The sequence below is a fragment of the Hylobates moloch genome, unplaced genomic scaffold, assembly GCF_009828535.3.
Source record: "Hylobates moloch isolate HMO894 unplaced genomic scaffold, HMol_V3 SCAFFOLD_3, whole genome shotgun sequence".
NCBI lineage: Eukaryota > Metazoa > Chordata > Mammalia > Primates > Hylobatidae > Hylobates > Hylobates moloch.
The window spans coordinates 164,733,024-164,757,904 of record NW_026652278.1 but is presented as its reverse complement, the minus strand read 5'-3'; the positions used below and the strand labels follow the sequence as shown (position 1 = coordinate 164,757,904).

The 24,881-nt window shown below is 37.9% G+C and overlaps 2 protein-coding genes across 7 annotated transcripts in view; one reads left to right on the top strand and one right to left on the bottom strand.

Annotated features, from left to right (window-relative positions):
• The first annotated feature begins 6,111 nt into the window (after positions 1–6,111).
• Positions 6,112–17,049, top strand: SPATA4 (spermatogenesis associated 4). Of its 2 annotated transcripts, none has more exons than XM_032148951.2 (6): positions 6,112–6,371; positions 8,124–8,253; positions 8,627–8,745; positions 8,856–9,076; positions 13,482–13,598; positions 16,817–17,049. In XM_032148951.2, exons 1-6 carry the CDS (start codon positions 6,154–6,156, stop codon positions 16,927–16,929), a joined length of 918 nt encoding a protein of 305 aa, XP_032004842.1. In that variant the 5' UTR covers positions 6,112–6,153; the 3' UTR covers positions 16,930–17,049. The 2 variants fall into 2 exon arrangements, with proteins under 2 accessions (XP_032004842.1, XP_058291823.1); XM_058435840.1 differs by having other exon boundaries at positions 6,112–6,379; positions 8,153–8,253.
• Positions 17,050–18,872: 1,823 nt separating this feature from the next.
• WDR17 (WD repeat domain 17) overlaps positions 18,873–24,881 on the bottom strand; it is a 112,967-nt gene continuing 106,958 nt past the window's right edge. For 3 of the 5 annotated variants that reach the window (XM_032148947.3, XM_032148949.3, XM_032148950.2), the window contains 2 exons: positions 24,678–24,861; positions 18,873–22,204 (listed from right to left, as the gene is read on the bottom strand). In XM_032148947.3, coding sequence (XP_032004838.1) covers positions 22,085–22,204; positions 24,678–24,861 — 304 coding nt within the window. In that variant the 3' untranslated portion in view covers positions 18,873–22,084. The remainder of the gene's footprint in view (positions 22,205–24,677; positions 24,862–24,881) is intronic. The other 2 variants (XM_032148948.2, XM_032754542.2) reach the window with 1 other exon arrangement.

Sequence of the window (24,881 nt, the reverse complement as noted above, 5' to 3'; positions counted from 1 at the left end):
AATTATGGCTCACTGCAGTCTCAACTTCCCAAGCTCTAGCAATCCTCCCTCCTTAGTCTCCCAAGTAGCTGAGACTACAGGTATGCACCACCATGCCTGGTTAATTTTTTTTCAATTTTTTGTAGAGACGGAGGTCTCATTATGTTGCCTATGTTAGCCTCAAACTCCTGGGTTCAAGTGGTCCTCCTGCCTCGGCCTCCCAACATGATGGGATTAAAGGTGTGAGCCATCGCACTTGGCCTTGTAGTCACTTTTTAAGAATTTGATACCAATATTGAATATAAAATATTTAAATAGTAGTTTAAGTAGTAGATGTAGTCTAATTTAAGTTTATAGTTCTGATTGCCTAAATATCGACCATATTTTCAATGAATATGTTTAGTGTACTGCATTCTTATTGCTATGCCTTTCAACTTAGTAAAACTATTCAGAGGTGGTATGAGTGTTAAAATTATTTCCTCCATCAGGAGTGCCTTAGAATCTGGGCCAGAGCCTCTCAGTATAGCCACTTCTGAAAAACCACAGTCTGATGACAATTATGAAATACTGTTTTGCTCTATGATGAGATTCCTCAAGAAGTTAAGCTTAAATACAGATGAAGACAGAAGCAGTTCAATGCTGCAACCAAAACGGGGAGTAGAGATCAGGAAATGGAAATGGATTTGGTAATGCTTTTTGGTATACCCATCCATTTTGAGTTGTTTGCATTTCTGTGCATCTTGCAACCAGATGCCCTGGCAGCTTTTGTTCCAGAATATCTTTTTAACGATGTTCATATAGTGAACAGTGTTAAAAAATATAGTATCTTCCTTCAGAGGAGACTGCAGGTTTGTTTACTGACCAGTATCGTAAGAACAATGTTTCCCTCCAGGGCAAAGATTTGGCAGTTTTCCTTGCAGCCCATTATAAAAGATTGGGCTTTCCTAAGGTTGGGATTCTTCAGCTGTGATGTAAACCCATGGTGGGTGAGGCTTCCACCTGAGCCTCTTCATGTCATCCCAAGACACCTGGGGGCAAGAGGTACTGGCATGAACAGAGCTCATGCTGCTTCCTATGCTGTGAGCTGTAAAGTCTGTTTGGCTTATGCAGGTTAGAGGAATCTTAATGAATGAGTGTGGATTACTGTAGACTTAATCAGGAGGTAACTCCAATTACGGCTGCTTTTCCATTGGAAGTGTCTCTTTTTTATTTTTTATTTTTTTATTTTTATTTTTAGATGGAGTCTCGCTCTGTCACCCAGACTGGAGTGCAGTGGCATGATCTCGGCTCACTGCAATCTCCACCTTCCAGGTTTAAGCAATTCTCCTGCCTCAGCCACCCGAGTAGGTGGGATCACAGGTGCATGCCACCACATCTGGATAATTTTTGTATTTTTAGTAGAGATGGGGTTTCACCATGTTGGCCAGGCTGGTCTCGAACTCCTGACCTCAAATGATCCTCCTGCCTCAGCCTCCCAAAGTGCTAAATTATAGGCATGAGCCACCTCACCTGGCCTGAAGTGTCCTTACTGGAATGAATTCCTACAGTCCCCAGCAAATGTTATTCTGCTGTTAATCTGGAAGGTACTTTTTCCTCTCCATAACAGCCTGCAAAAACCACCAAAAGCAGTTTGCTTTTATCTATTAGGATCTACAGTACACAGTCAAGCTCTTGCCTTAGGTTCAGATCAATTTTCTTGCTCTCTGTCACAAGATTGGCAGAGATTTTTGAGTGTCAACATGTCATAGAACATCACACTAGTCCACTATATTGATGATATCCTGCTGAGTCCACCTCATGAACAGGAAGAAGCAAGTTCCTTAGATACTTTAGAGAGATGCAGGTGAGCTAGTGGTAGAGAAAAACCTCACTCCAGGTACCAAGCAATATGTCATTCAGCATCCAATCAGGAAAACAGAACTAATTCCATCAGCAAGAATTTTAACAGCTGATCCTTGAACAACGTTAAGATTAGGGGGACCGACGTCCTGCATGGTGGAAAACCCAGCTGTAGACTCCCCAAAGACATAACTATTAATAGCCTACTGTTGACTGGAAGTCTCACCAATAACATAAACATCAATTAACACACATTTTTTGTGATATGTATTATATACTGTATTCTTAGAATAAAGTAAGCTAGAGAAAAGGTTATTAAGAAAATCACAAAGAAGTGAAAATATATTAAGTATTCATTAAGTGGAAGTCGATCATCAGAAAGGTCTTCATCCTTGTCTTCACACTGAGTAGGCTAAGGAGAAGGAGGAAGAGGAGGGATTGGTCCTGCTGTCTTGGGGTTGGCAGAGGTGGAAGAAAATCCACATATTAGTGGACCCGTGCAGTTCCAAATCCTGTTGTTCAAACCTGCATCAACTATATAAGGAAACGGTGGTGTTGAAGAACCGAAAAACTAAAATGGGACCATCAAATTAACACAGAGATAGACACTTCAGGAAGCGATTACCACCCCCAGGGAAGAAGTTGAAGTTACAAGAACGTAAAAGTTGGAGGCTTAAGAGCCTCAAGACTTAGACTTCTGAGGAGGGGACGTACACAGCTGGTGCTAATACTTCAGGAGCTCACGTGAGCAGTCCGAGAGTAAAATTGGGTCTCAGACTTCCAAGGAGGGCCACTTCTTGGTGGTTGCTAAAACCTCGGAGAGAGTATGATGAAACTTGCTCCAGGAGTGCTAAACAAACCAACCAACCAACCATACTGGAGACTGGAACCAACTGCCACAGCCAGGTGAAGCTTTGTTGCTGTGGTGACACAGGGGCTTGAACAGCAAGCAGAGAAATAGCAAATCCCTGCTCCCCACCTCCTGGCCTCTCTCTCACTCCCCCTTTTGGCAGAATTTACCATCCACCCAGCAAACGAGAAATTGCAGCAGTGTTCCGACTCTGGCATCACAGAACTGAGAACACAGAAGGGAGGGTTTCTAACAGGGATGTATTTGCTTAACAATTGGCACATTGATTACAGGAAGATATCTTTTTTTTTTTTTTTTTGAGCCAGAGTCTCGCTGTCGCCCAGGCTGGAGTGCAGTGGCGCGATCTCGGCTCACTGCAGGCTCCGCCCCCCGGGGTTCACGCCATTCTCCTGCCTCAGCCTCCCGAGTAGCTGGGACTACAGGCGCCTGCCACCTCGCCTGGCTAATTTTTTGTATTTTAAGTAGAGACGGGGTTTCACTGTGTTAGCCAGGATGGTCTCGATCTCCTGACCTCGTGATCCCCCCACCTCGGCCTCCCAAAGTGCTGGGATTACAGGCGTCAGCCACCGCGATTACAGGAAGATTTCTAACTCCTTAGCAAAACTGTTTACAGTTAAGCCCCAATCTAGCTGGGCGTGGTGGCTCATGCCTGTAATTGCTGCACTTTGGAAGGCCAAGGCCGGAGGATTCATTCCTTAAGCCCACAAGTTCAAGACCCATCTCTATAAAAAATTTAAAAACTGACCGATCATTGTGGTTCGCACCTGTACTCCCAGCTACTTGGGAGGCTGAGATGAGAGGCTGAGGCGGGAGGTTCACTTGAGTCCAGGAGGTCAAGGCTGCAGTGAGCCTTGAGCACGCCACCCCACTCCAGCCTGGGCTCAAAAACAAAAACAAGTAAACGCCAACCTATAGACCTAACCTATTCCTCTAGGCATTATCATCTAAACCTTTGGTTGATAATGTCTCTTTGGTTGATAATGCCTAAACACCTTCTCTAACCCTAATGGGTTCTGTTCTTTCCTAAAACTCATTTAAAAAACCCCTCATATTTCTATGCAATTGCTCCCGTTAGTCACTCTGTGTGAGACCGCCCCTTCATCATCCAAATAAATTTCCAAGATCACCTTTGAAGCAACCATCCATGCTTACTGCGCACTACGTGCTGCACATTGCTTTAGGCTCTTTATAGATTTCACTTACTTAATCTCTACAGCTCTGTGGTGTATCCTATTTATTTCCATATTTTACAAATACAAATGTTAAATAACTTGCCCAAAGTCATATAGCTAATAAAAGGTAGTGTGAACCCAGAAACTCTGAGACAGGTCTCAGTTAATTTAGAAAGTGTATTTTGCCAAGGTTGAGGATGAGCACCCGTGACACAGCCTCAGGAGGTCCTGACATGTGCCCAAGGTGGTCAGAGCAGTTTGGTTTTATACATTTTAGGGAGACATGAGACATCAATTGACATGTGGAAGATGAATATTGATTTGGTCTGGAAAAGGTGGGACAATGAGAAGCAAAGGCAGGACAACTCAAGCAGAGGGGGCTTCCAGGTCATAGGTAGATGAGAGACAAATGGTTGCATTCTGTTGAGTTTCTGATGAGCCTTTCCAGGGTAGGCAATCAGGTATGCATTTAGCTCAGTGAGCAGAGGGGTGACTTTGAATAGAATAGGAGGCAGGTTTGCCCTAAGCAGTTCCCACTTTGACTTTTCCCTTCAGCTTAGTGATTTTGGGGAGGGGGGGCGGGTCCCAAGATTTAATTTCCTTTCACAGCAGAAATGGCTATTCAAAGCTTTCATCTTAATCAGCTGAAAATACCACCTTCTAAGCAAATTAATGGTCATCTCTTTTGAGAGGACTTCTTACACTCTCCCAGGCCAAAGTATTTGCTTCCTTTCTGGTGCTAACACATTTTTACCATGGCAGAGCTTTTCAGTGTATGTAATCTCTTCACTGATATTTCTATCTCTGAATCTCTTATAAATGATCTGCTGCACAGAACTGTCCAATCAAAATTCCTGTAGTGATGGAACAGTGCTGTGCCTGTGCTACCCAACATGGCAGCCACTAGCCACATATGGCTATTGAGCAGGTGAAATGTAGCCAGTGGAACTGAATTTATTTAAATTTAAGTTTAAATAGCCACATGTGGCTAGTGGCTACCATATTGGATAGCAAAGATCTGGCACATAGCCCAGGATCGTTCCTCAAAAAAGGTTTACAGAATGAATGAATCATTCATTAAAACTGTTTTAGCCTAACAGAAAACACTTACATAGCTTCAGTTTTGGTTTTCCTTTTTAACCATATACAGAACACATTGGTTTACTTTATTAATAAGCGTGTATATGAATAAACATTAAAAATATTACATAGTATCATTATCAAGGTCTATCCCATATTTTACCATGTGTATGTATCCACAGGGCCTCACTTTGTCACCTGGCTCTCTGCAGCCTCAAGTCCCTGAGCTCAAGCGATCCTCCCACCTCAGCATCTGGAGTACTTGAGACTACAGGTGTGCACCACCACACCCAGCTATTTTTTGTTTGTTTATTAGCGAAAGTCTCTCCACCTTGTGTGGCCCAGGCTGGTCTTGCACTCCTGAGCTCAAACGATCCTCCCGCCTCCACCACCCAAAGTGCTGGGATTACAGGCATGACCCACTGTGCCCTGCCAAGCAAAAAAAAAAAAAAAATTGTGGCTGTAAAAATTTTTAATGGATTTTAATAATTAACCGTACTTATTTATAATTGCCTGTGCCAACCTTGCAGTTGTTTTCACTGTGTTCAGACAGATCCCAAGTGAGTAGATGAGTGTGTGGCACATAATATGGACTCAATACATATTTGTTGAATTAATGAAGGAATTATGCCTACTAGGACATTTTAATTAAGTGTGAAAATCTAACCTACACATCGTTTTCAAATATTAATGTTTACAAATACAGAATGCAATAATGAAGGGAACAGTTATGTCAAATGTTGTGGACATTCATTTCCATTTCAAAGATTTTTTCCCCCATCTCTTCCAATTCCCAAACAAAAACTGTCCTTGGCCTCTGGAGTCTTCTCACACCACTCCTCAAACTACAGGACTGAAAATAGGCCTTTGGCTGGGCAGAAACTAACAATACTTAAAATACAAAACTTATGAACAACGACATAAGAAAAAAAAAAAGCTCTAAATAGGTTAACAGTGAGGCCAACTAAATCTGAGATTGAAAGCTCTCCCCAGACCGCAGCCACACCACTGGGACCACAGATTTGCGTCCCTCAGCACACGGCTCCACTCTCCAAAATCGGAGTAAAGCGGAGGCCCGGGCGGCTGCTGCAGCGCTTGCGCAGGCGCTGAGGTCTCGCCCCATAAGACTCCGCCCCGCCTCACGAGGCCGCCCCGCCAGCTCTAAGGCCCAGCCCCGCCTTGTGCTGTTGCCGTAGCAACCCAGAAAGCGCCATGGCTGCCGCCGGCCGGGAAAGAGAGTATTTGACACAGACTGCGGCAGCCCTAGCCAAGTCACCGTCACTTTCGCCACAGCTAGCAGCTCCCATCGGAGGGAGGCCTAAGAAGTGTCTGGTCTATCCGCATGCGCCGAAGAGCTCCCACCTGTCTCGTTCCGTTCTGCGTTGGCTTCAGGGTCTGGATCTCAGCTTCTTCCCCAGGAACATCAACAGGTGCTTGAGTAAGCCAGTCCTAGGCCCCCTCGGTGGGCGCCCCGCCTGCTTTCCGCCGCCTGCCAGGCCTCAGATTGCCTACCTGGCCTGGCTTATGTTTCAAATCAAGACCCCCCCCCCCACCCACGCAGACACACGAAAATACTATTAGGGAACAAGGCTTTAACAAAATATCACGAAACATCTTGTTTATTCAATTAATCAATCATTAAATTGTAGACAATATAGAATGCTTTGGTGACTACAAAAATATTAAAATAGTCAAAGCTTTTTCTTTAGTGACATTGGGCATTAATACTGGTAAGGACGGCCAGTCACAATTGCTCATGCCTGTAATCCCAGCACTTTGGGAGCCGAGGCAGGCGGATCACCTGTGGACAGGAGTTCAGTAACAGCCTGACCAACATGGTGAAACCCGATCTCTACTAAAAATACAAAAATTAGCCGGGTGTGATGGCGGGTGCCTGCAATCCCAGCTACTGGGAAGGCTGCAGGCAGGAGAATGCTTGAACCCGGGAGGCGGAGGTTGCAGTGAGCCGAGATTACGCCGCTGCATCCAGCCTGGGTGGCAGGGTAAGACTCTGTCTCAAAAAAAAAAAAAAAAAAAAAAATGCTGGTAAGGATCAGTTTACCCTCTGTCGGAGATGGCATCTAGTTTGAGAGTTATCAACAAGTTTTTAAACTTGCTGCTTAATTGTAGGCACTTTGTATGTAACTGGCAGCTAATATTTGCTCTGGGAATGCAAACTAAATTCTATAAAAAGGCAATGAATCTTTTGCAGAACTATGGTTTAAAGTAGTCTCTCCTTATCAGAGAGGCATTCCAAGATACCCAGTGGATGCCTGGAACTGTGGATACTACAGAACCGTCTGTCAGAACACATTTCTGTTTATGTCTTCCATCCACAAATTTAATGCCTTTTTAAAAATCTTAACTAAGCACTTATCACACACTGGCGGAAAGTTTTTCAGCTTGAGGTGTGATGGCGAAACTATCAAGAATTTCTTTTCTTCATATTTCAGGGATATAAGATTCATTCCTACCATTCTAACCATTCTTACAACTTTCTATTAAGTCAAGAACTTTCATCTTTTCACCTAAAGGAATAATTTTATGGTTTCTCTCTGGCATATCTGAATCACCAGCATCACTGCTCTTGTACTTTGCACACAAGCGCACCACACTGTACACAGTTGATCTGATAACTAAAAGGTGACTGATGTCTACAACGTGGAGACTCTGGACAAAGGGAGGATTCACATCCTAGGCAACACATCCCTAGGCAGGGAGATTTCATCAGACTGCCCAGAACAGAGTACAGTTTAAAAGTTACAAATTATTTCTTGAATTTTCCATTTAATGTTTTCCGACTGTGATTGACCCAAGGTAACTGAAACTGCAGAAAGCAAAACTGCAGATAAGTGGGGGACTAGTTTACTAATTTGTCTTCAGTATTCCTTACAACCATGCCTCTGAAATTTTAAAGTGCATATGAATCACCTGGGGATCTTATTGAAATGCAGATTCAATACAAATTAACAGTTTGGGTTCATCAAAAGAACACCAAAGCCTTTGAAACATAGATAATCTTAGCAAAATTCCACAGTAGATTCTCCTTAGAGCAATGATCCAACAACACTCATTTTACAACATACTTTTCGTATGGAATATTAGACTAGTGTTAATTATAAAATAATACAAACTGCATAATTAACTACACCTTATTTCATTTCCTAATTGCCATGGATCAGAGATTTTTCAAATGGCTTCCTAATTGCAGAAATATTCTGTATATATTACCCTTGGGAACTTGAATTATCATCCTTTGAAAATGGGACCTCTTTAAAAGTCAAGTTGGATAACTGGGCACAGTTGGAGAAGGTACGGTAGCAATAATTTACACTTTTAACTGTTAAGATGTTTGTTTTAAAGTGTGCCATCCTAATTTCCTGGATCTCTACATGTATGTGTGTGACTGTGTGATACTGAGTTGGCAGCTTGTTCCTGTGTATGACAAAGTTTATTAAATTCCAACTGTTTATATCATGAGTCACCTATGAAACTGAGCATAATTATTTCCATTAGCATGATATATACTGATTGGTTTTCCTGCTGAATATTATCTTTTAATAACGCGTTAAACACAAAAAATTACTTGATAGGTGAATAAAAGGGAGATTAAAGTGAATTCATAGTACTTGGAGATTTTTATAGAATTTCTTATGATAAAAACATTTTATTTCTACTATTAAAGTTCCTGGAAAGAAAAAAGTTTAAATTACCCAAAGAACTAATCCATGGAACGATTCATTGTAAAGCTGGAGTGCCTGAAATATTGATAGAAGAGGTTTACACTTTATTAACACATCGAGAGTAAGTTCTTTGTAATTTCCTAGTAACACAATTTGATGTGAAACTTTTGATAATATAAATCTCGTTACTAAAATGTTGCTTATCAACAGTGTTTTATTTTTTATTTCCAGAATTAAAAGTATCCAGGATGACTTTGTGAATTTCACGGACTATAGTTACCAGATGCGTTTACCCCTGGTTTCCAGGTCTACAGTTTCAAAGTCTATTAAAGATAACATTAGGTTATCTGAATTACTAAGCAATCCCAACATGCTGAGCAATGAACTTAAAGCAGAGTTCCTCATCCTTTTACATATGTTGCAAAGAAAATTAGGCAGAAAATTGAATCCAGGTAAGTTTTCTTTGGAAACAGCTGAGTTCTACCAAGCTCTATCAGGCTATTCTTGAGCACAGATGAAAGAAATGTTGGCACTGGCCCATTTTGCTATCTTCTGTAACTGGTTTAAAGGGAAATTACTTCTTTAATGCTAGCAGTGAAATGATTTATTAGCATTGGAGTGGTTTATAAATCAATCTTTTTGTTGAAGGCATAGGTTAACACAGTATACAGACTTCTTTTTAGAAAAATGTATATGTGTATGAAAAAGTCATGTAAACTTTCACAAGAAATAAGTTCATATATCAAGTAACTAAGGAGTTTAAGAGTTAAGCAGGACACTCATCCCTTGGGAAAAGCCTGGATGACTATGATTCACTCTGGATGCTGTCTACAGTGTGGACAATGTTATGCTTTCCTAGCAGGCTTGTTCGGATGTAGATGCTAGAGCAGATTGGGGCGATCATGGCAAGTTTCCAGAGGTATCACTGAAATCATTCTCTAAGTACCCAAACAAGGCATTTGCCATCTGCATTTGCCAGAGTCACTGGCAGGTGGCAGAGTAATTGAACTTTCACTCTACATTTTTTTGTTTTTTTTTTCTGGCAGTTACTCAGGAAACCACTCATGTATTGAAATTTTATTTCACTTGATTCCAGACATCTAGAGACCACATCATTTCTGCGGCACCCAAACATTCAGGAAAAGAGGCAGATGTAGGTCATTAGCATTTCTCTCCCCTGTGAACTTTTTCTGAAGAAAACCATTTTCTCTCTGGCTTCTAGCAAGAGAGGAAAGCACCACCAATTTTAACATCTCCTAAAATTGCGAGATGGATATTTTAGGTTTTGTCCTTCCTTACTCTGTCCATTCTTCCATTTCTTATATTTTGTTTTCCTTGATTTTTCTCATCTCTGGCTTTACTCATGAATTCATGAGTAAAGGAATGATTCAGGTTATTAATTAGGAGAGTTTTATCTTGAAACATTTTGCATGTTTTTAATATTAAAATTTTGCTGTGATATTTATCACACATGCATGTATATAATGTGTATGTACAATTTAAAGAAGATGACTAACGACGAAAACACATTTGTATATCCCTACACAGGTTAAGAAAAAGAACATTACTAATGGCTTTACCTTCCCCTTTGTGTCCTCGGACTGCATTCTCCACATTCCCTTCCAAGGGTAACTATCATCCTGCTGCCTCTGTTTATAATTTTCTTAATTTAAAAATCTAGGCTGGGTGCGGTGGCTCACGCCTGTAATCCCAGCACTTTGGGAGGCCAAGGCGGGCAGATCACGAGGTCAAAAGTTTGAGACCAGCCTGACCAACATGGTGAAATCCCGTCTCTACTAAAAATACAAAAATTGTCTGGGCATGGTAGCGTGTGCCTGTAATCCCAGCTACTGGGGAGGCTGAAGCAGGAGAATGGCTTGAACCCAGGAGGCAGAGGTTGCAGTGAGCCAAGATTGTGCCACTGCACTCCAGCCTGGGTGACAGAGCGAGACTCTGTCTCAAAAAAAAAAAAAAAATCTATACATATTATTTATATATTATTCTTTATTTCATTTACCTATACATACTATTTACATATTATTTTTTATTTCATTCATATGTATTTTTAAGTTTAGTTGATTTTACGAAACTCTGTAGTAGGCAAAATGAGCCCCCCTGCTATCCATGTCCTAATCCCTGAAACCTGTGAATATGATACTTTACATGGCAAAGAGACTTTGCAGATGTAAAGTTATGGACCCCAAGATAGGGTGTGTATGCTGGCTTATTCAGGCACACCTGATCTAATCACACAAACCCTTAGAAGCAAGATCTTTCTTCAACTAGAATCAAGATACATATAGCAGAAGGAGAAGTAAGAGATCTGGAGTGTGATAGGGTCTCAACCTGGTATTGCTGCAAGGGACAACATGGAGAGCATGAGAAGGTATGTGGTGCAGCTTCCGGGAGCAAAGAATTACCTTGGGCTGACAGCCAGGCAACAAACAGGGGCCTCAGTCCTGCAAACATAAGAAACTGCATTCTGCCAAAGAGCTGAGTGAGCCTGGGAGAAGATTCATCCCCAGAACTTCCAGAAAGGAGCTGCAGCCCTGCCAATACCTTGCTTTCAGCCTCGTGAGACTCTAAACAGAGGACACAGACTTCTGTACCGTGAGATAAAAATGGCTGTTTTAAGTCATGATATTTGTGGTAATTTGTTACGGCAGGAATGAAAATCTAATACAAGCTTCATAGTTAACACTGTTCCCATAATGAGATTATAAATATATCCTCCTATGTTTAAATTGATTAAAGTGAAACCTTTTAAGGTTTAAATTGATTAAAGTGAAAACGTGTAAGCTGTTAAGGGAGGAGACCACCCCTCATATCATCTTATGCCCATTTTCTGCCTCCAAAGAAAGAAGAAGTAAAAACTAAAAGGCAGAAATGAAATCCACAGGCAGACAGCCCAGTGCTGTGCCCTGGGCCTGGTAAAGATCGACACCTGACCTAATCGGTTGTTATCTATAGATTGTAGACATTGTATAGAAAAGCACTGTGAAGATCCCTGTCCTGTCCTGTTCTGTTCTAATTACCGGTGCATGCAGCCCCCAGTCATGTACCCCCTGCTTGCTCAATCAATCACGACCCTCTGACGCGCACCCCCTTAGAGTTGTGAGCCCTTAAAAGGGACAGGAATTGCTCGCTCGGGGAGCTCAGCTCTTGAGACAGGAGTCTTGCCAAAGCTCCCGGCCGAATAAACCGCTTCCTTCTTTAACTTGGTGTCTGAGGGGTTTTGTCTGCGGCTTGTCCTGCTACATTGTTACTTCATCTGCAATCCATATGAAGAACCAGTTGCCTCAGCTCCATGTTTTGAATAGTCTATTCTTTTCCCACTTATTTGTAATGCCCGCTCGTGTTTCAGTCTGCATGTATGTATGGGTCTGTTTCTGAGCCTTCTATTCAACTTTGTCTACATGTGTGTCACTTCAGCATCTTGTCTTAATTATTATTGCTGTATAATTAGCGTTGATACTTTGTAAAGTCCTAAAATTTGTTCTTCTATGAAGTATTGTTTCTATTTCATTTACAGCGATTTATTGTTATGAATTTATTAATACTGCCCGTTGTTATATGTATTAATATCTAACATACTATTTTGAGTTGTTTTTTTTTTCTCTTTTTCTGTTTCTTCTTTTCATCTTACCTATATTTTCTTCTTTTGGACTAAATTTTTTTCCAAAGATTTTTTTTTTCCCACTAATTTTGAACATTTTAAATTTCTACTCTTTTTAGTGCTAATCTATACATTTTAGCATGCATATTTATCTTAGTCTAAAATTAATCTTTACTCTCTTCCTGAAACTGCAAGGACCTTAGAACACTATGACACTGATCCCTCGCTGCCACCCCTTCACCTCCTTTCAGTTCTTTTGTTGTCTAGTATTTTAGTTCTGTCCAGTTATATTTTAACACCACAAATCAGACATCATTGACTTTTCTGCTCAAAAGTCTGTCTTTGTAGAAAACTAACCTGTATCTCTGTTGTCTTTTGAACACATTTTTTCGTTAGCTACAGATCATCTCAACCCTTCCAATTCTTGAATAGTACTCTTTCTCCAGTCTTGATTCCTGAGACTGCTGATTTTAAACATTTCTCATTTGTGGCCAAAGTAATAATTGTGATAACTATAGTTCTGGCAGTGTTACTGACTAGAGTTGTGTTTAGTGTTGACAGAGCATGACTGGTGAGTAGGAATTAACTTAGCAACTTCTTCAAGCCTTAGTGAAGGATGAGTTGCAGAGGAGGAAGTGATCTTTAGAAGCACAGGGAAATTGCCCAAGTATTTCAGTTTACGGGATTAGTTAAAAAGAAATATGGGAAACATGGAAATAATTTTAATTCATGATTTTTATAGTATAAAATATGTGCAAAATGAAAGATACTGTATGATTTCATCAAATATAAAAATACATAAAACTAACCTATGATGATAGAAGTCAGGATAGCATTTTCCTTTTAGAATACTGTCTTGGAAAAACATGAGGGGGCTTTGGGGTACTGGTAATACATCATTTCTTGATCTGGATGATGGTACCCTAGGTGTATTCACTCACAAATTCATTGGAGTGAATTGCACTTACTGTTTGTTTACCTTTTTGTATATACATTATAATTGAATAAAAACTTACCAAAGACTAACAGGAACATACATATATTACCTTTAAAGTAACTATTTTGTGTATTAAATATATTGTGAGCAATATGGGGAGGGATTATTAACCTATGTACTCACACTAAGGAATATGATAAACAGAAATTTAAATAATTTACTTAATTTTTAAATTATGGCATCTTATTTTGACAATGGCCATTATGGCTTTTTAAGAAATAACTTTTGTGTTCATATTTTATAGAATGGTTTGATGTGAAACCAACAGTGGGAGAAGTTACTCTCAATCACCTTCCTGCCCAAGCCTCTGGGCGCAGATATAATTCAAAAGTTAAAAGAGGAAGAGTTGCCCCTGTTTTACGTAAGTTTTAACTCTTTGCTTCTTAAAATTGATTTTTTTTTTGCTTGACTTTCTTCAATTAAAGTTTTAAAAAACGGTTAAATAGTTAAAATGTTGGTGTAGGTCAACATTCAGTCCTACACTGTCAATTACACTGGTATGCAGTTCTTTATGATAAGTGAAGGGAACATGTGGTCTGCTAAGTCGCTGCCCCCTCCCCAGCCTGCTACAATCAGATCCACTGAGTTCTGATTTATGCTTAAATAGGTGAGTCTGAAACACGTCAGGCTCATTAGAGTTCAAAGCTCAGTTCTTCAGTAGTCAGAAGATGAGTCAGTCAGTCCTGAGACAGATATAGATACTTGCATACTAAGAATTCTCAATCAGTTGTATTACAAGAAGTCACTTGATTAAACCCTGTTAATTCAGAAAGCGTTTATACTACAGCAAACTGTAGCCCACGGTCCAGATTCAGCCTGTTGCCTGTTTTTGTATAGTTCACATGTTAAAAATAGTTTTTACTTTTTTTTTTTTTTTTTTTGGAGACGGAGTCTCACTCTGTCACCCAGGCTGGAGTGCAGTGGTGCGATCTCGGCTCACTGCAACTTCCATCTCCTGGGTTCAAGTGATTCTCCTGACTCAGCCTCCTGAGTAGCTGGGACTACAATGCACACTGCCACGCTGGACAATTTTTTGTATTTTAGTAGAGATGGAGTTTCACTGTGTTGCCCAGGCTGGTCTCGAACTCCTGAGCTCAGGCAGTCCGCCCTCCTTGGCCTCCCAAACTGCTAGGATTTCATGGTTAAAAAAAAATCAAAAGAAAAATAGTAATTCCTGACACATAGAAATGCTATGAAATTCAAGTTCCCGTGCTCATAAATAACAGGGAACATAGCCACTCCTGTTCATTTTATGCCTTGCTTATGGCTGCTTTGACCCTACAACAGTTGGGTTGAGTAGTTGCCAAGGTGACTGTCTAGCCTAGAAAGTTGAGTTGCCAGATTTAGCAAATAAAAACACAGGGCAATGCAACAAATACCTTTGAGGACATATTTAGGACACATTTTTACTAAAAATTATTCATTATTTATCTGAAATTCAAATTTAACTAGGTGTCCTATATTTTATCTGGCAACCCTACCACAGAGCCTAAAATATTTACTCTCCAGCCCTTTACAGAAAATGTGTGTGGACTTCTGCTACAGATTATGTTTTCCGACGTGTTGAGGGATTTCGCCGGGGATAAAAGTTCTTTGTTTACATAGAGTCTTTGAGAGCAGTGCCAATGTTCTTTTTTTTAAAAAAAAACAAAAAAACAAAACTTATGATTTCTCAGAACCTTTAATATGTTAATTGCATTGTAAATACTAAAGGGGAGAGAGGCAGAATGAAGTGTTTTCCAAACTCTATTTGATCACATATCACTATTTGGTTTTGCTTTGTTTGATGGCCTTGTAGAACTAGTGTTCCTCATAGCACACTTTTTATGTCCAAACATAAGGCCAGCCCATCAAAATCCCTTTAACTCTTCATCCACCTGAGGCATAGTAAGCATAATAGAATCCAACGGAAGTGGATAACAATGTTTCCATGAATAAAATGCATCCATAGTTTCACCTTTAGATTCTAGGAATATATCCTTTCCTTCAGCCTGCCTCAACCTTCTTCTGTTGGTGACATTTGTGATGAAAATTCCAGCAGGGAGGGAGGTGAAGCCACAGTGGTAGGGTGAGCATAGGAGGAGGGGATTAGGAGGTATGGAAAGGAAACTGCAGGTAAGTTTTGTTTTTGTGTTTAACTTGCTTGCCTCATTCCCTTATGATTAACTGACTGGGAAAGGGAAAGAGCAGGGTCACCTGCTTTGGGACCTGCAGTGAAAAGGTAGAAAGGAGGAGTAATGAGTCACAGCACGGCTTCCTTCCTGTGTAAGAAAGAGATGCAAATAGGCCAGAGACAAAAACTGATGCCTGCTGATATTTGAATTGCTAAAGAGTATTTCTCATTTTTGTTATCTTTTTTGAAAATCTTCAAGGTTCACATATGAGTTTTTAGAAAAACTACATGCTATCATTACTTCAGATCAGGATTCCAAGTAAAATGAATTTTTGCTTTTACAATTTTAATAATGTATAAGCGGCCATAAATAACTCCTCCCATTTTATTCTCTACTGCTCTTTTTTATGATTCTCTGGATGCTCTTTTATGATTCGCTTTCACCTCAATAGTCTTGCTCTCTTTGGAAAAAGAGATGGGTTTATGGAAGCCTTCACTGGACAAGGTAGATCAGGATGGGAAGGTGAACATACATTTATTTTTTTTACTTGTCTCAATCCTGTTCCAGTAATATACTTGGATTCTCTTAATCTAGGCACATAGTAAATTAATGAATGATGTGGATTCAGCTTTGGTAATTATATGGATGAGAACTATTAAGTGTTAAATAATTTTTTTCTACATTTGTTCAAAGGACTTCATTTCAGTTTCTGATAAGAGGGTGGAGTAAATAGTTCAGGTCTGCTACCATAGTTTGATAGTTAATGGAAGGAGGAGAAGCAAAAACACTAGACTGTAGGAACTTTATTTTACCATCTAAGATTTCATATAATGGCACTGAAATCACAGGCTGTTCATCTGAAAATCTTCTAATTATCAAACAGGGTGGCCAAAATTAATTGTAAGTTAGGTTGTTACCTTTGCTTTTTCCTTTTTATAACACTCAAGTTCCTCTACTTGTTTACCAAAATTTAATATCTAGCAAAATTATGGGCCAGTGGAATATAGATGTCTTAGTTGCCACTGGCCCCTCGCATTAGAATTGAGTGACCTACAGAGTCTGGGTGGCTAGCTGGAATGCCTCAGTGTAATCAGAGTTCCATAAACTGTATTATGAATCATGGACGTTTGTCCAATCTAAGTATAAAATTGTGCTACTGTTGCCTCAGCTGCTTTCTGAAGCAATATCTAAGAATAGTTGGGTCATATTCAGTATCAGATGCACCAAAATAAGCCCTGGAGATTTTTAGGCTGATGACTTTTGGAAGTGGCTGACATTCAGACTTTTTTTTATCCATGAGTACTATAATGCATGATTTAAATATTCTTGTTTACCAGGCATTTGGATTAACTGTGCTCGACCTGTTGCCAATCATTCTGCATATATTTGATACATTAGACATGTTGATGCTTGTATGAATATTTAGTAACCAGGAATTGATTTTAATTTTATTTAAATGTCCCAGCAAATATAGGTAATGGTGGCAGTTCACAAAGAGAAATACACGTGAAGCAAGCTGGACAACATTCTTATTACTCTGTTATGAAACCTGTCAGAAACATGGACAAGAAACCTTGAAAAGTACCTGTCAAATGGCTTTGAAGAAGTGATGCCACCATCTCTCGCCATAATAAAGAAACAGAATCACCTAGTATTGGATGCATTTCAATAATAAATAGAGTGGTGTCTTTTCCATAATTGTTAAAGAACATTTCTTTTCCATTCAATTTGTTTATTAAACTCCTATGCCAGGCATTGTTGAAAATACAAAATTAAATAAATTAATACAGAATGAGCAAAAATAATTTTAAAGGGATAAACATAATTCACCATGATGAGTAAGAGTTCTTTCTCGTAATTTTGTAGGAATGGTGAATCTACTTTTTAATATGTTTTCTTTATTAGAAATTAAAAGTTACTGCTTTGCCTATTATATAGTTACACATCACATTCATTAATTAAATTGTATTCTGAATGATTATTATACTTTGGCCCATAGAACAGCTTGATCATCTCTAAGAACAGCCTGAACTTAAACCATTAAAAAAAAATAGGTGTCCCTTCTATTGAAAATAAGTTGTGGGGAAGGAAAATCATCCTTTTCTTAGAATTTGATTCTGGTGTTTAGCAATACATTTAGTTCAATTTAAAAGTTCCCACTGGTTGCTGCTATGCCTCATATTTTAACTGAAGGGAAACAAAAGCAGACTGATGTCCTGAAAAACTAATACTCTTTCATATATACATAGTAATTTTATATTTTATATGTGCAAAATTTTCAACTGGTATTATTTATGTTTGATACTAGCTCATTAATAGTCTCATTTGACTCCCAAGATGAATATTACTAATGTCAATTTCCAGTTAAACTTACCAGATTTTCTGCATTTTTGAAAGTTCAGACTGTTTTATTAGCAATTCTACCTCCAGAGACTTCCTTGTTAAATTTTGCATTTTTAGATAGATAATATTTAAGAAGACTAAGAAAGCCCGGGTGATACAGGTAACTTACTGGGAATGTGTTCAAAATCCAGTTTTATCTGAGGTAAGAGATCTAGGTCAAATGCATATCTTAATCAGTTATACGTAATGTATCTGTTGTATTCTCATGGGACAATCTAAAGTACAAAATTATGAGAATAATTTTTAACCTATATAGTTCCTTTGGAAAAGGTTTGAGAAACAAGTCTCTGAAGCTCAGCCATGAAAAAGATCCAGAGAAGAGGATTAGTTTTGGGTAGAGTCAAATAATAAGTTTCTTTGTCCTCTTGGTGCTGTGTTCAATCTCCTGAAAGAGCTCATCACTCATGGCCCGACTATGGTAAGTTCCCAAGAATCCTGCGGAACCTATAGACTGGAATATAGGAAATAGTCTGTAGGCTTCATTACATAGTGATTATGTAAATGTAGATACCAAGGATGGTCAAAGTGGGTAACCTCAAGAGCTTCTTGAGGATGAATTGTGCAACAGAAGCTAACACTACAGACATATCTTAGACCATTTACTTCAAAAAGAATCTTTGACAGAAGGAAGCAATGAAATTTTCTAGGAGCTATAGCAGCTGCTATAGGAATAAAACCTTTTATTTTTGTTTGTTTTGTTTTTATTTTTGGTTTTTGACACCGAGTCTTGCTCTGTTTTCCAGGCTGGAGTACAGTGGCATGATCTCAGCTCACTGCAAGCTCCGCCTCCCAGGTTCACGCCATTCTCCTGCCTCAGCCTCCCGAGTAGCTTATGGGAATAGAAGCTACTATGACATAGCATTTGTATTAATGAGTAAGCACTTTCTCCATTTTTATACTAATTTCGGGGTATATTGTAGTCAGTGTTCTATAGTGAAGAATCAGCCTCTGGAACAATTCAATGAAGGGACTTTCCTAGGTTACTGAGTAGGGTGACAACTCAGTGGGACAGCTTAGCCCTTTCACACCTCTGGTGACTCTGATCCAGGCATTTACGGAGAAACACTTGTCTTTCAATGGTGTTTTGGGGAAAGAAACAACTGCTCATCTTAGCCGGTAACTATGTCATATCAGGATTTAACTGTAATGTTTATTAAAATTTAAAGGACCTGAAATACATACATACATATAAATCTAGATAATGACATGCCAAATTATAGCACAGTCATGATATATAATTTTAGCATGAAAGTACATATTTCATTTAGGTACAAATATCTCAAAGATTTGGTACAATAAACATTTATTAAGAGTTGACTATAAAGATGTCTTCTATATTACTGATATACTAAATATGAACTACTAAATTTTACAAATAATTTGTGAGGCTTTTATTATATTCAGAATACCTTTTGACTTAAAACTGAAATAATATAAATGTTATAAGGACAACAAAATACAGTCATTGCTCTAATGCAATCATGTTCCTCAACACATCTGGACAATTTCATAGAAATATATATATATATATACACACACACATATATATTTCATATATACATGTATATATATACACATACATATTTCATTTGTCTTGATTGACATAAAAATCATGTACTTTCACAAGATGTAACTATTTTGATGTTGTAATTTTGTGAACCACCTAGTTACTGACTTGTACAGGCAAAATATTTTTCCAATGCTTTAAAAATCATTGTCTAATGAGACTCTTCCTTTATAGAGGCGTATTTAAGCCTGCAAAGTAATTTGTCCACATTATTGGTAATATGGATATTTTCAAATAGTAAAATAAATTCATATAATTTGCTTGGGTTTCATGCATATGAAATCTAATAAAAATACTTTTATGAATTAAAAAATTTGTTTTTCATATTAAGGTACAATATATACAGATTGACATAGTCAAATGACATAATTCTATGAAAAATTAATAGTTATAGGTAATAAGATATAGACATTGTAGAAATCAAAGATAATAGAATGATGGTCAAATCCATCCAATTTAGATTTCAGACAGAAATTGGTTGGCTCTTCTGTTGTATTTATGTGTTTAAAGACTTGCAAAATTTTTTCTTCATCTTTTATACATAAAAATATCATTTTCCTGCATTCATTAAAAATACAGAAGAAAGTAATGATTGTTTATAAACTTAATGATATCCTTTTAAGTATGTAAGCACAAAAAAGATAGGCTTATTTATTTATTTTAAAACAAAAAGAATGACAGTAGGATTGAGACTGCCATTTTTAAGTGAGGGGTTTTTAGTACATATATGCCAGTTAATAATCCTCCTCACCTAAGAAAAATTTGAGTTACAGATATCTCTAAGAGTTTAAAAAAATACATCTCAGGTACTCTTTTTATTATCCATTGCATCTCTGAGTTGTGTATATTCTATAATATTAATTATTTTTATATATATAATTTTTGGAGATGGTGGTCTTGCTGTGTCGCCCAGGCTGGAGTGCAGTGTTGTGATCTCAGCTCACTGCAACCTCCGCCTCCTGGATTCAAGTGATTCTCCTGCCTTAGCTTCCTGAGTAGCTGGGACCACAGGTGAACACCATGACACCCAGCTAATTTTTGTATTTTTAGTAGAGACGGGGTTTCACCATGTTGGCCAGGATGGTCTCCATCTACCGACCTCAAGATCTGCCTGCCTCGGCCTCCCGAAGTGCTGGGATTACAGGTAATTTTTTTTTTTTTTTTTTTAATCAAATGGAATTTAAGCCTGTAATGTCTTTTTGAGGAATCAAAAGTGGTCATGTGATAAATATGATACATAGATACATAATATATATTTTTTCCAGTTTTAAGAAGTTTTGTTAAGAAGGTTTTAAAAATATTTTAAATGCAACGAGTTTAAAGATAATAAAAGTCACAAGTATTCTAGTTATATGAGATTATTCTTTAGTCAAACAAAAACATCTATATTATAAATCTTGTGAAACAACTTGAGTATCAAAGTACTTTCAGTATGCATTAATTTAATAAGTTTCAAAGTCAGAATTCTAGTCCAACTGAAATATTTGTAGTCACATTATCAGGCTTTTCATAGCTTTACACTTTTAAAAAACATTTTAAAAGTTAAATCAACATAATACATCCAAAAATTCAACCAATGTCTATTTACAAACATTTACTTAAAACTAATTTTCATCAAATCAATTGTGGTTTTTGTCTGTTTGTTTTTTGAGACAGAGTTTTGCTCTTGTTGCCCAAGCTGGAGTGCAGTGGCGTGATCTTGGCTCACTGGAACCTCTGCCTCCCAGGTTCAAGGGATTCTCCTGCCTCAGCCTCCCAAGTAGCTGGGATTACAGGCACCCGCCACCATGCCTGGCTAATTTTTGTATTTTTAGTGGAGACGGGGTTTTACCATGCTGGCCAGGCTGGTCACAAACTCCTGACCTCAGGTGATCCACCCGCCTTGGCCTCCCAAAGTGCTGGGATTACAGGTGTGAGCCACCGCGCCCGGCCAAATAAATTATGTTTTAAATAAAGTTAACATAAATTGACTAGAGTATACTGTGTAAATTACTATACACATTAATCAAAACTAATATCCATGCATGCCGAATCTCTTAAAATAGTCACTTTATCACCTAATGCAAGTTTTCATATATATTCGACTGCCTTTTGTGATTTTTACCTGCCAATTTTTTTCATGCCTATATAACTTACACCTTTACAATGGGACAGTTAAACTTCAGATAAAAAGCTGGTAATATTTTCTTTTTTTTTTTTTTAAGTATTTTGAATGTGTATACATTTGTTAATATTTACTAAACTTATAACTGAAAACTTTTATTAAACAGCTAACATTAGTGGTTTACTATGCATTTTATAAAGGAGAACATAAGTGTTTGTTAAGTTGAAGATCACTGTACACACCTTACATTTCGACATTTCAATATATTCAATCATTCAAATATCCATTAAGTACTTACTGTATGTCTAGCACTATTCTAGGTGTTGCACAATTTAATATGTTTCCATATTTTTGGTACCTTTTATGCTGTGTGAAACTTTTATATGCTTTTTAGATTATTCAGTCCTTTATAATTTAAATGTTTCCTCCTTCCCAAACATAGCTGTTACTGTTTATAAAGGAGGCACCTATTTTTCCTTTAAATTATATATATATTTTATTTTTTGAAGTTAATGAATAAAATTCACTGCTATTTCCCACCTCTCCCAACTTGCAATCCTTCTCCCAACCTCTGGCACTTGAGCAACAAAGATTAAGGTAATACTAACCGATGAAAGTTTTTCTTTAAAAAAAAATCAAGCATGGACAAAAATCTTCTATCAGAATGGATTGAGTCGTATTCCAGTCCCTAAAGGTGAGAAAGGATTCACTTTTGCCCACATCAAAGCATCATTCAAGGAGATAGCAGATTTCCCGTCTTCAAGGAAAAACACAGGGCCCTGCACAGTGAGAGTTGAGGAAAGAGAAGATGAGATTATAAATTTGCAAAGTATTTTTAAACTTTCAGAAAGAGAATCACTGCAATAAAAAAACATGATATTTAGGCAAAGCTAATAAAAAAAATTAAGACTATGAGAAAATTAGTTTTTTTGAGCTGGACCCAAATATAGAAGCATTTTCAAATGTCTTAACATTACATCATTATACCCTAATATCTGTCAAAATAGAATTGTTTTCAATTTAAATTCTTTAAATACAATAGTACTGCCAATGACAAATATGTTTTGCTAATCTGGCAACTGCCACAAAGTTTACTTATTCTATAAAAGCATATATGCCTAGTAATAGGCTTAAATATATTTCACTATTTTACTCATGTAGACTATGTCAATACAGCTGGGGAAATTATTTAAGCCAGAAACTTTAAATGTGCTCTCCAGAAGATGACGAATATTGTTCTATATTGGATATATAGTTTAAAATATGTTTAGTCATGTGATTTTCTTGCTTATTTATAATTTAGTTGCATCAGTTATGATATATGCCAGGGTAGTTATAAAGAACTAAATGTGAAATGTTTTCAATCTATATTACCTAGCTCTGATAAGGAAAAGCATAATTTCAAAAACAAGATGCAATACAAATTATGTTTTCTTAATTAGGTTCTAAAGCTGTTGAGTTTTGGGTCTGATTTCAAATGATACAACTCGTTGTTAGCAAATTATTTCTAGATAATGGAAAGCTTATCATAGGAGTATATAAAGTAGCTCCTATTAGTAGGCACTAGAAATTTCACAATTATAACCCAAACACGTCAACTTTCTGTTGAAACAGAAATATCCTGGCAGGACAGTACTCCATCTATACCAGTCATGTGGGGCTCAGTGTATATGAGATAATTAGTAGCTCTTTTCCTGGATGTAGGTTTGGCTACAGAGAGGTTAGATAGTATCTTTTAGGTCAAGGTCAGATGGAGAAAAGAAACCTTAAGAAAAGGAGGAAAGAAACCTGAAGGTACCACGTACTAGAAATGGTATACAAAGGGCAGAGAATGGCACCGACTACATACTCCAAATATTTCATAATGTTTCTTGCTCTTTACTAAAAGTTATTTAATTTCCTGACTTGGTTCTTCATTTGTGAGCATAAATGGATAATAGAGGTGTATACAACTATGTGTCCTGTCTTTTGGAAGATACTGGTTATGTTTTGAGACTAAACTAGCTTGCAGTGGCAAGCTACAGTTAAGGTTTACATCAGTATCCAGCTACTTCATTTATTTTGGGTGGCTATGACAAAACCTGCCTTCTTCATTGGCCTAGCATGGAAGCATTAGAAATGTGACTTTTTACATTACATTAGAAATACATAAGAATTTGCTCAATAAGTTGTGTATATTATTGGGAGGTGGGGATCTTTTTTTTTTTTTTTTTGAGACGGAGTTTCACTCTTGTTGCTCAGGCTGGAGTGCAATGGCTCGATCTCGGCTCACCAAAATCTCTGCCTCCTGGATTCAAGAGATTATCCTGCCTCAGCCTCCCGAGTAGCTGGGATTACAGGCATGTGCCACCATGCCCGGCTAATTTTGTATTTTTAGGAGAGATGGGGTTTCTCTATGTTGGTCAGGCTAGTCTTGAACTCCTGACCTAAGGTGATCCACCCGCCCTCGCCTCCCAAAGTGCTGGGATTACAGGCATGAGCCACCGTGTCCAGCCCTTGGGAGGTCAGGATCTTTTAGTCTAATCCATAGTCTCAATTTGTATTTCAGGGGATTTGGCTTTGTTTACTTCATGGGGACACCTACAACTAGTCCTGGCTCTAAGACAATAAAGACTTCTCTATTTCTTAGAGATAATGGCACCCCTGGGTCATATTGGGAGGCTCTGGTATCATTCATCATCATTAATTTGATTGTACATTAGGGACCAATCCTTGGCTATTAGACATCCCTCATGATTGATCCCAATAATTTTTAATTGCAGAAAAGGTCAGTAACTCAATGTAAGAACATGCACAATATATTAACAATATAATATACATCTCTCAGGTTTTAATTGCTTTGTTTTTATACATCACAGATGGTGACTAGAAAGTGAATGTAATCTACTGTGATATAATCATCTGTTGTTGACTGTTGCTTTGTCTCCCTTATTTAATTTCCCTCAGGATATGACCTATATGTATTTTCAAACACAGTTGTTACAAAGTATACATATCATTTGTTACTAAGTATACATATTACATGAATTGCTTCTGTGGTAAGAGTCAGTACAATGATTGTATCTGAATTTATTTTTAGCAGAAAGAGGCCACTTGTACTAACTATGGAAGCACTAGAGGTAATATTTCCTTACTGGGCCCCAGTCCTAAATTACCTACTTTTATCCAAATGAGGCTTATTTTAAGATATCATTTCAAAAAGTAAACACGTAAAATGGTGAAATGCATGTTATGTCTGATGTTAGGCTTTACCTGGATTTTTAATCCCGTAAGACAAGAAATGTGAATATCAGAATGACTTGGAAGATTTGATCCAGTCACATAATCTGGTCCAATAACTCCTTTCAGTGACTCTTCTTTTAGTCTCTTTAATAATGTTGCATAAATCATTCTTTGTGAATCAGAAGGGGGTGTATACGGAGAGTCTTCTAATGATCTATATTTTCAACAGATGTC

What these genes read in the sequence shown, in the direction of transcription:
- SPATA4 (XM_032148951.2), top strand. Translation starts at nt 6,154, where the DNA reads ATGGCTGCCGCCGGCCGGGAAAGAGAGTATTTGACACAGACTGCGGCA. An exon ending in ACTTTATTAACACATCGAGA is followed by an intron (nt 8,746 to 8,855) that starts GTAAGTTCTTTG and finishes TTTTATTTCCAG; the next exon opens with AATTAAAAGTATCCAGGATG. An exon ending in AGGCAGAAAATTGAATCCAG is followed by an intron (nt 9,077 to 13,481) that starts GTAAGTTTTCTT and finishes CATATTTTATAG; the next exon opens with AATGGTTTGATGTGAAACCA.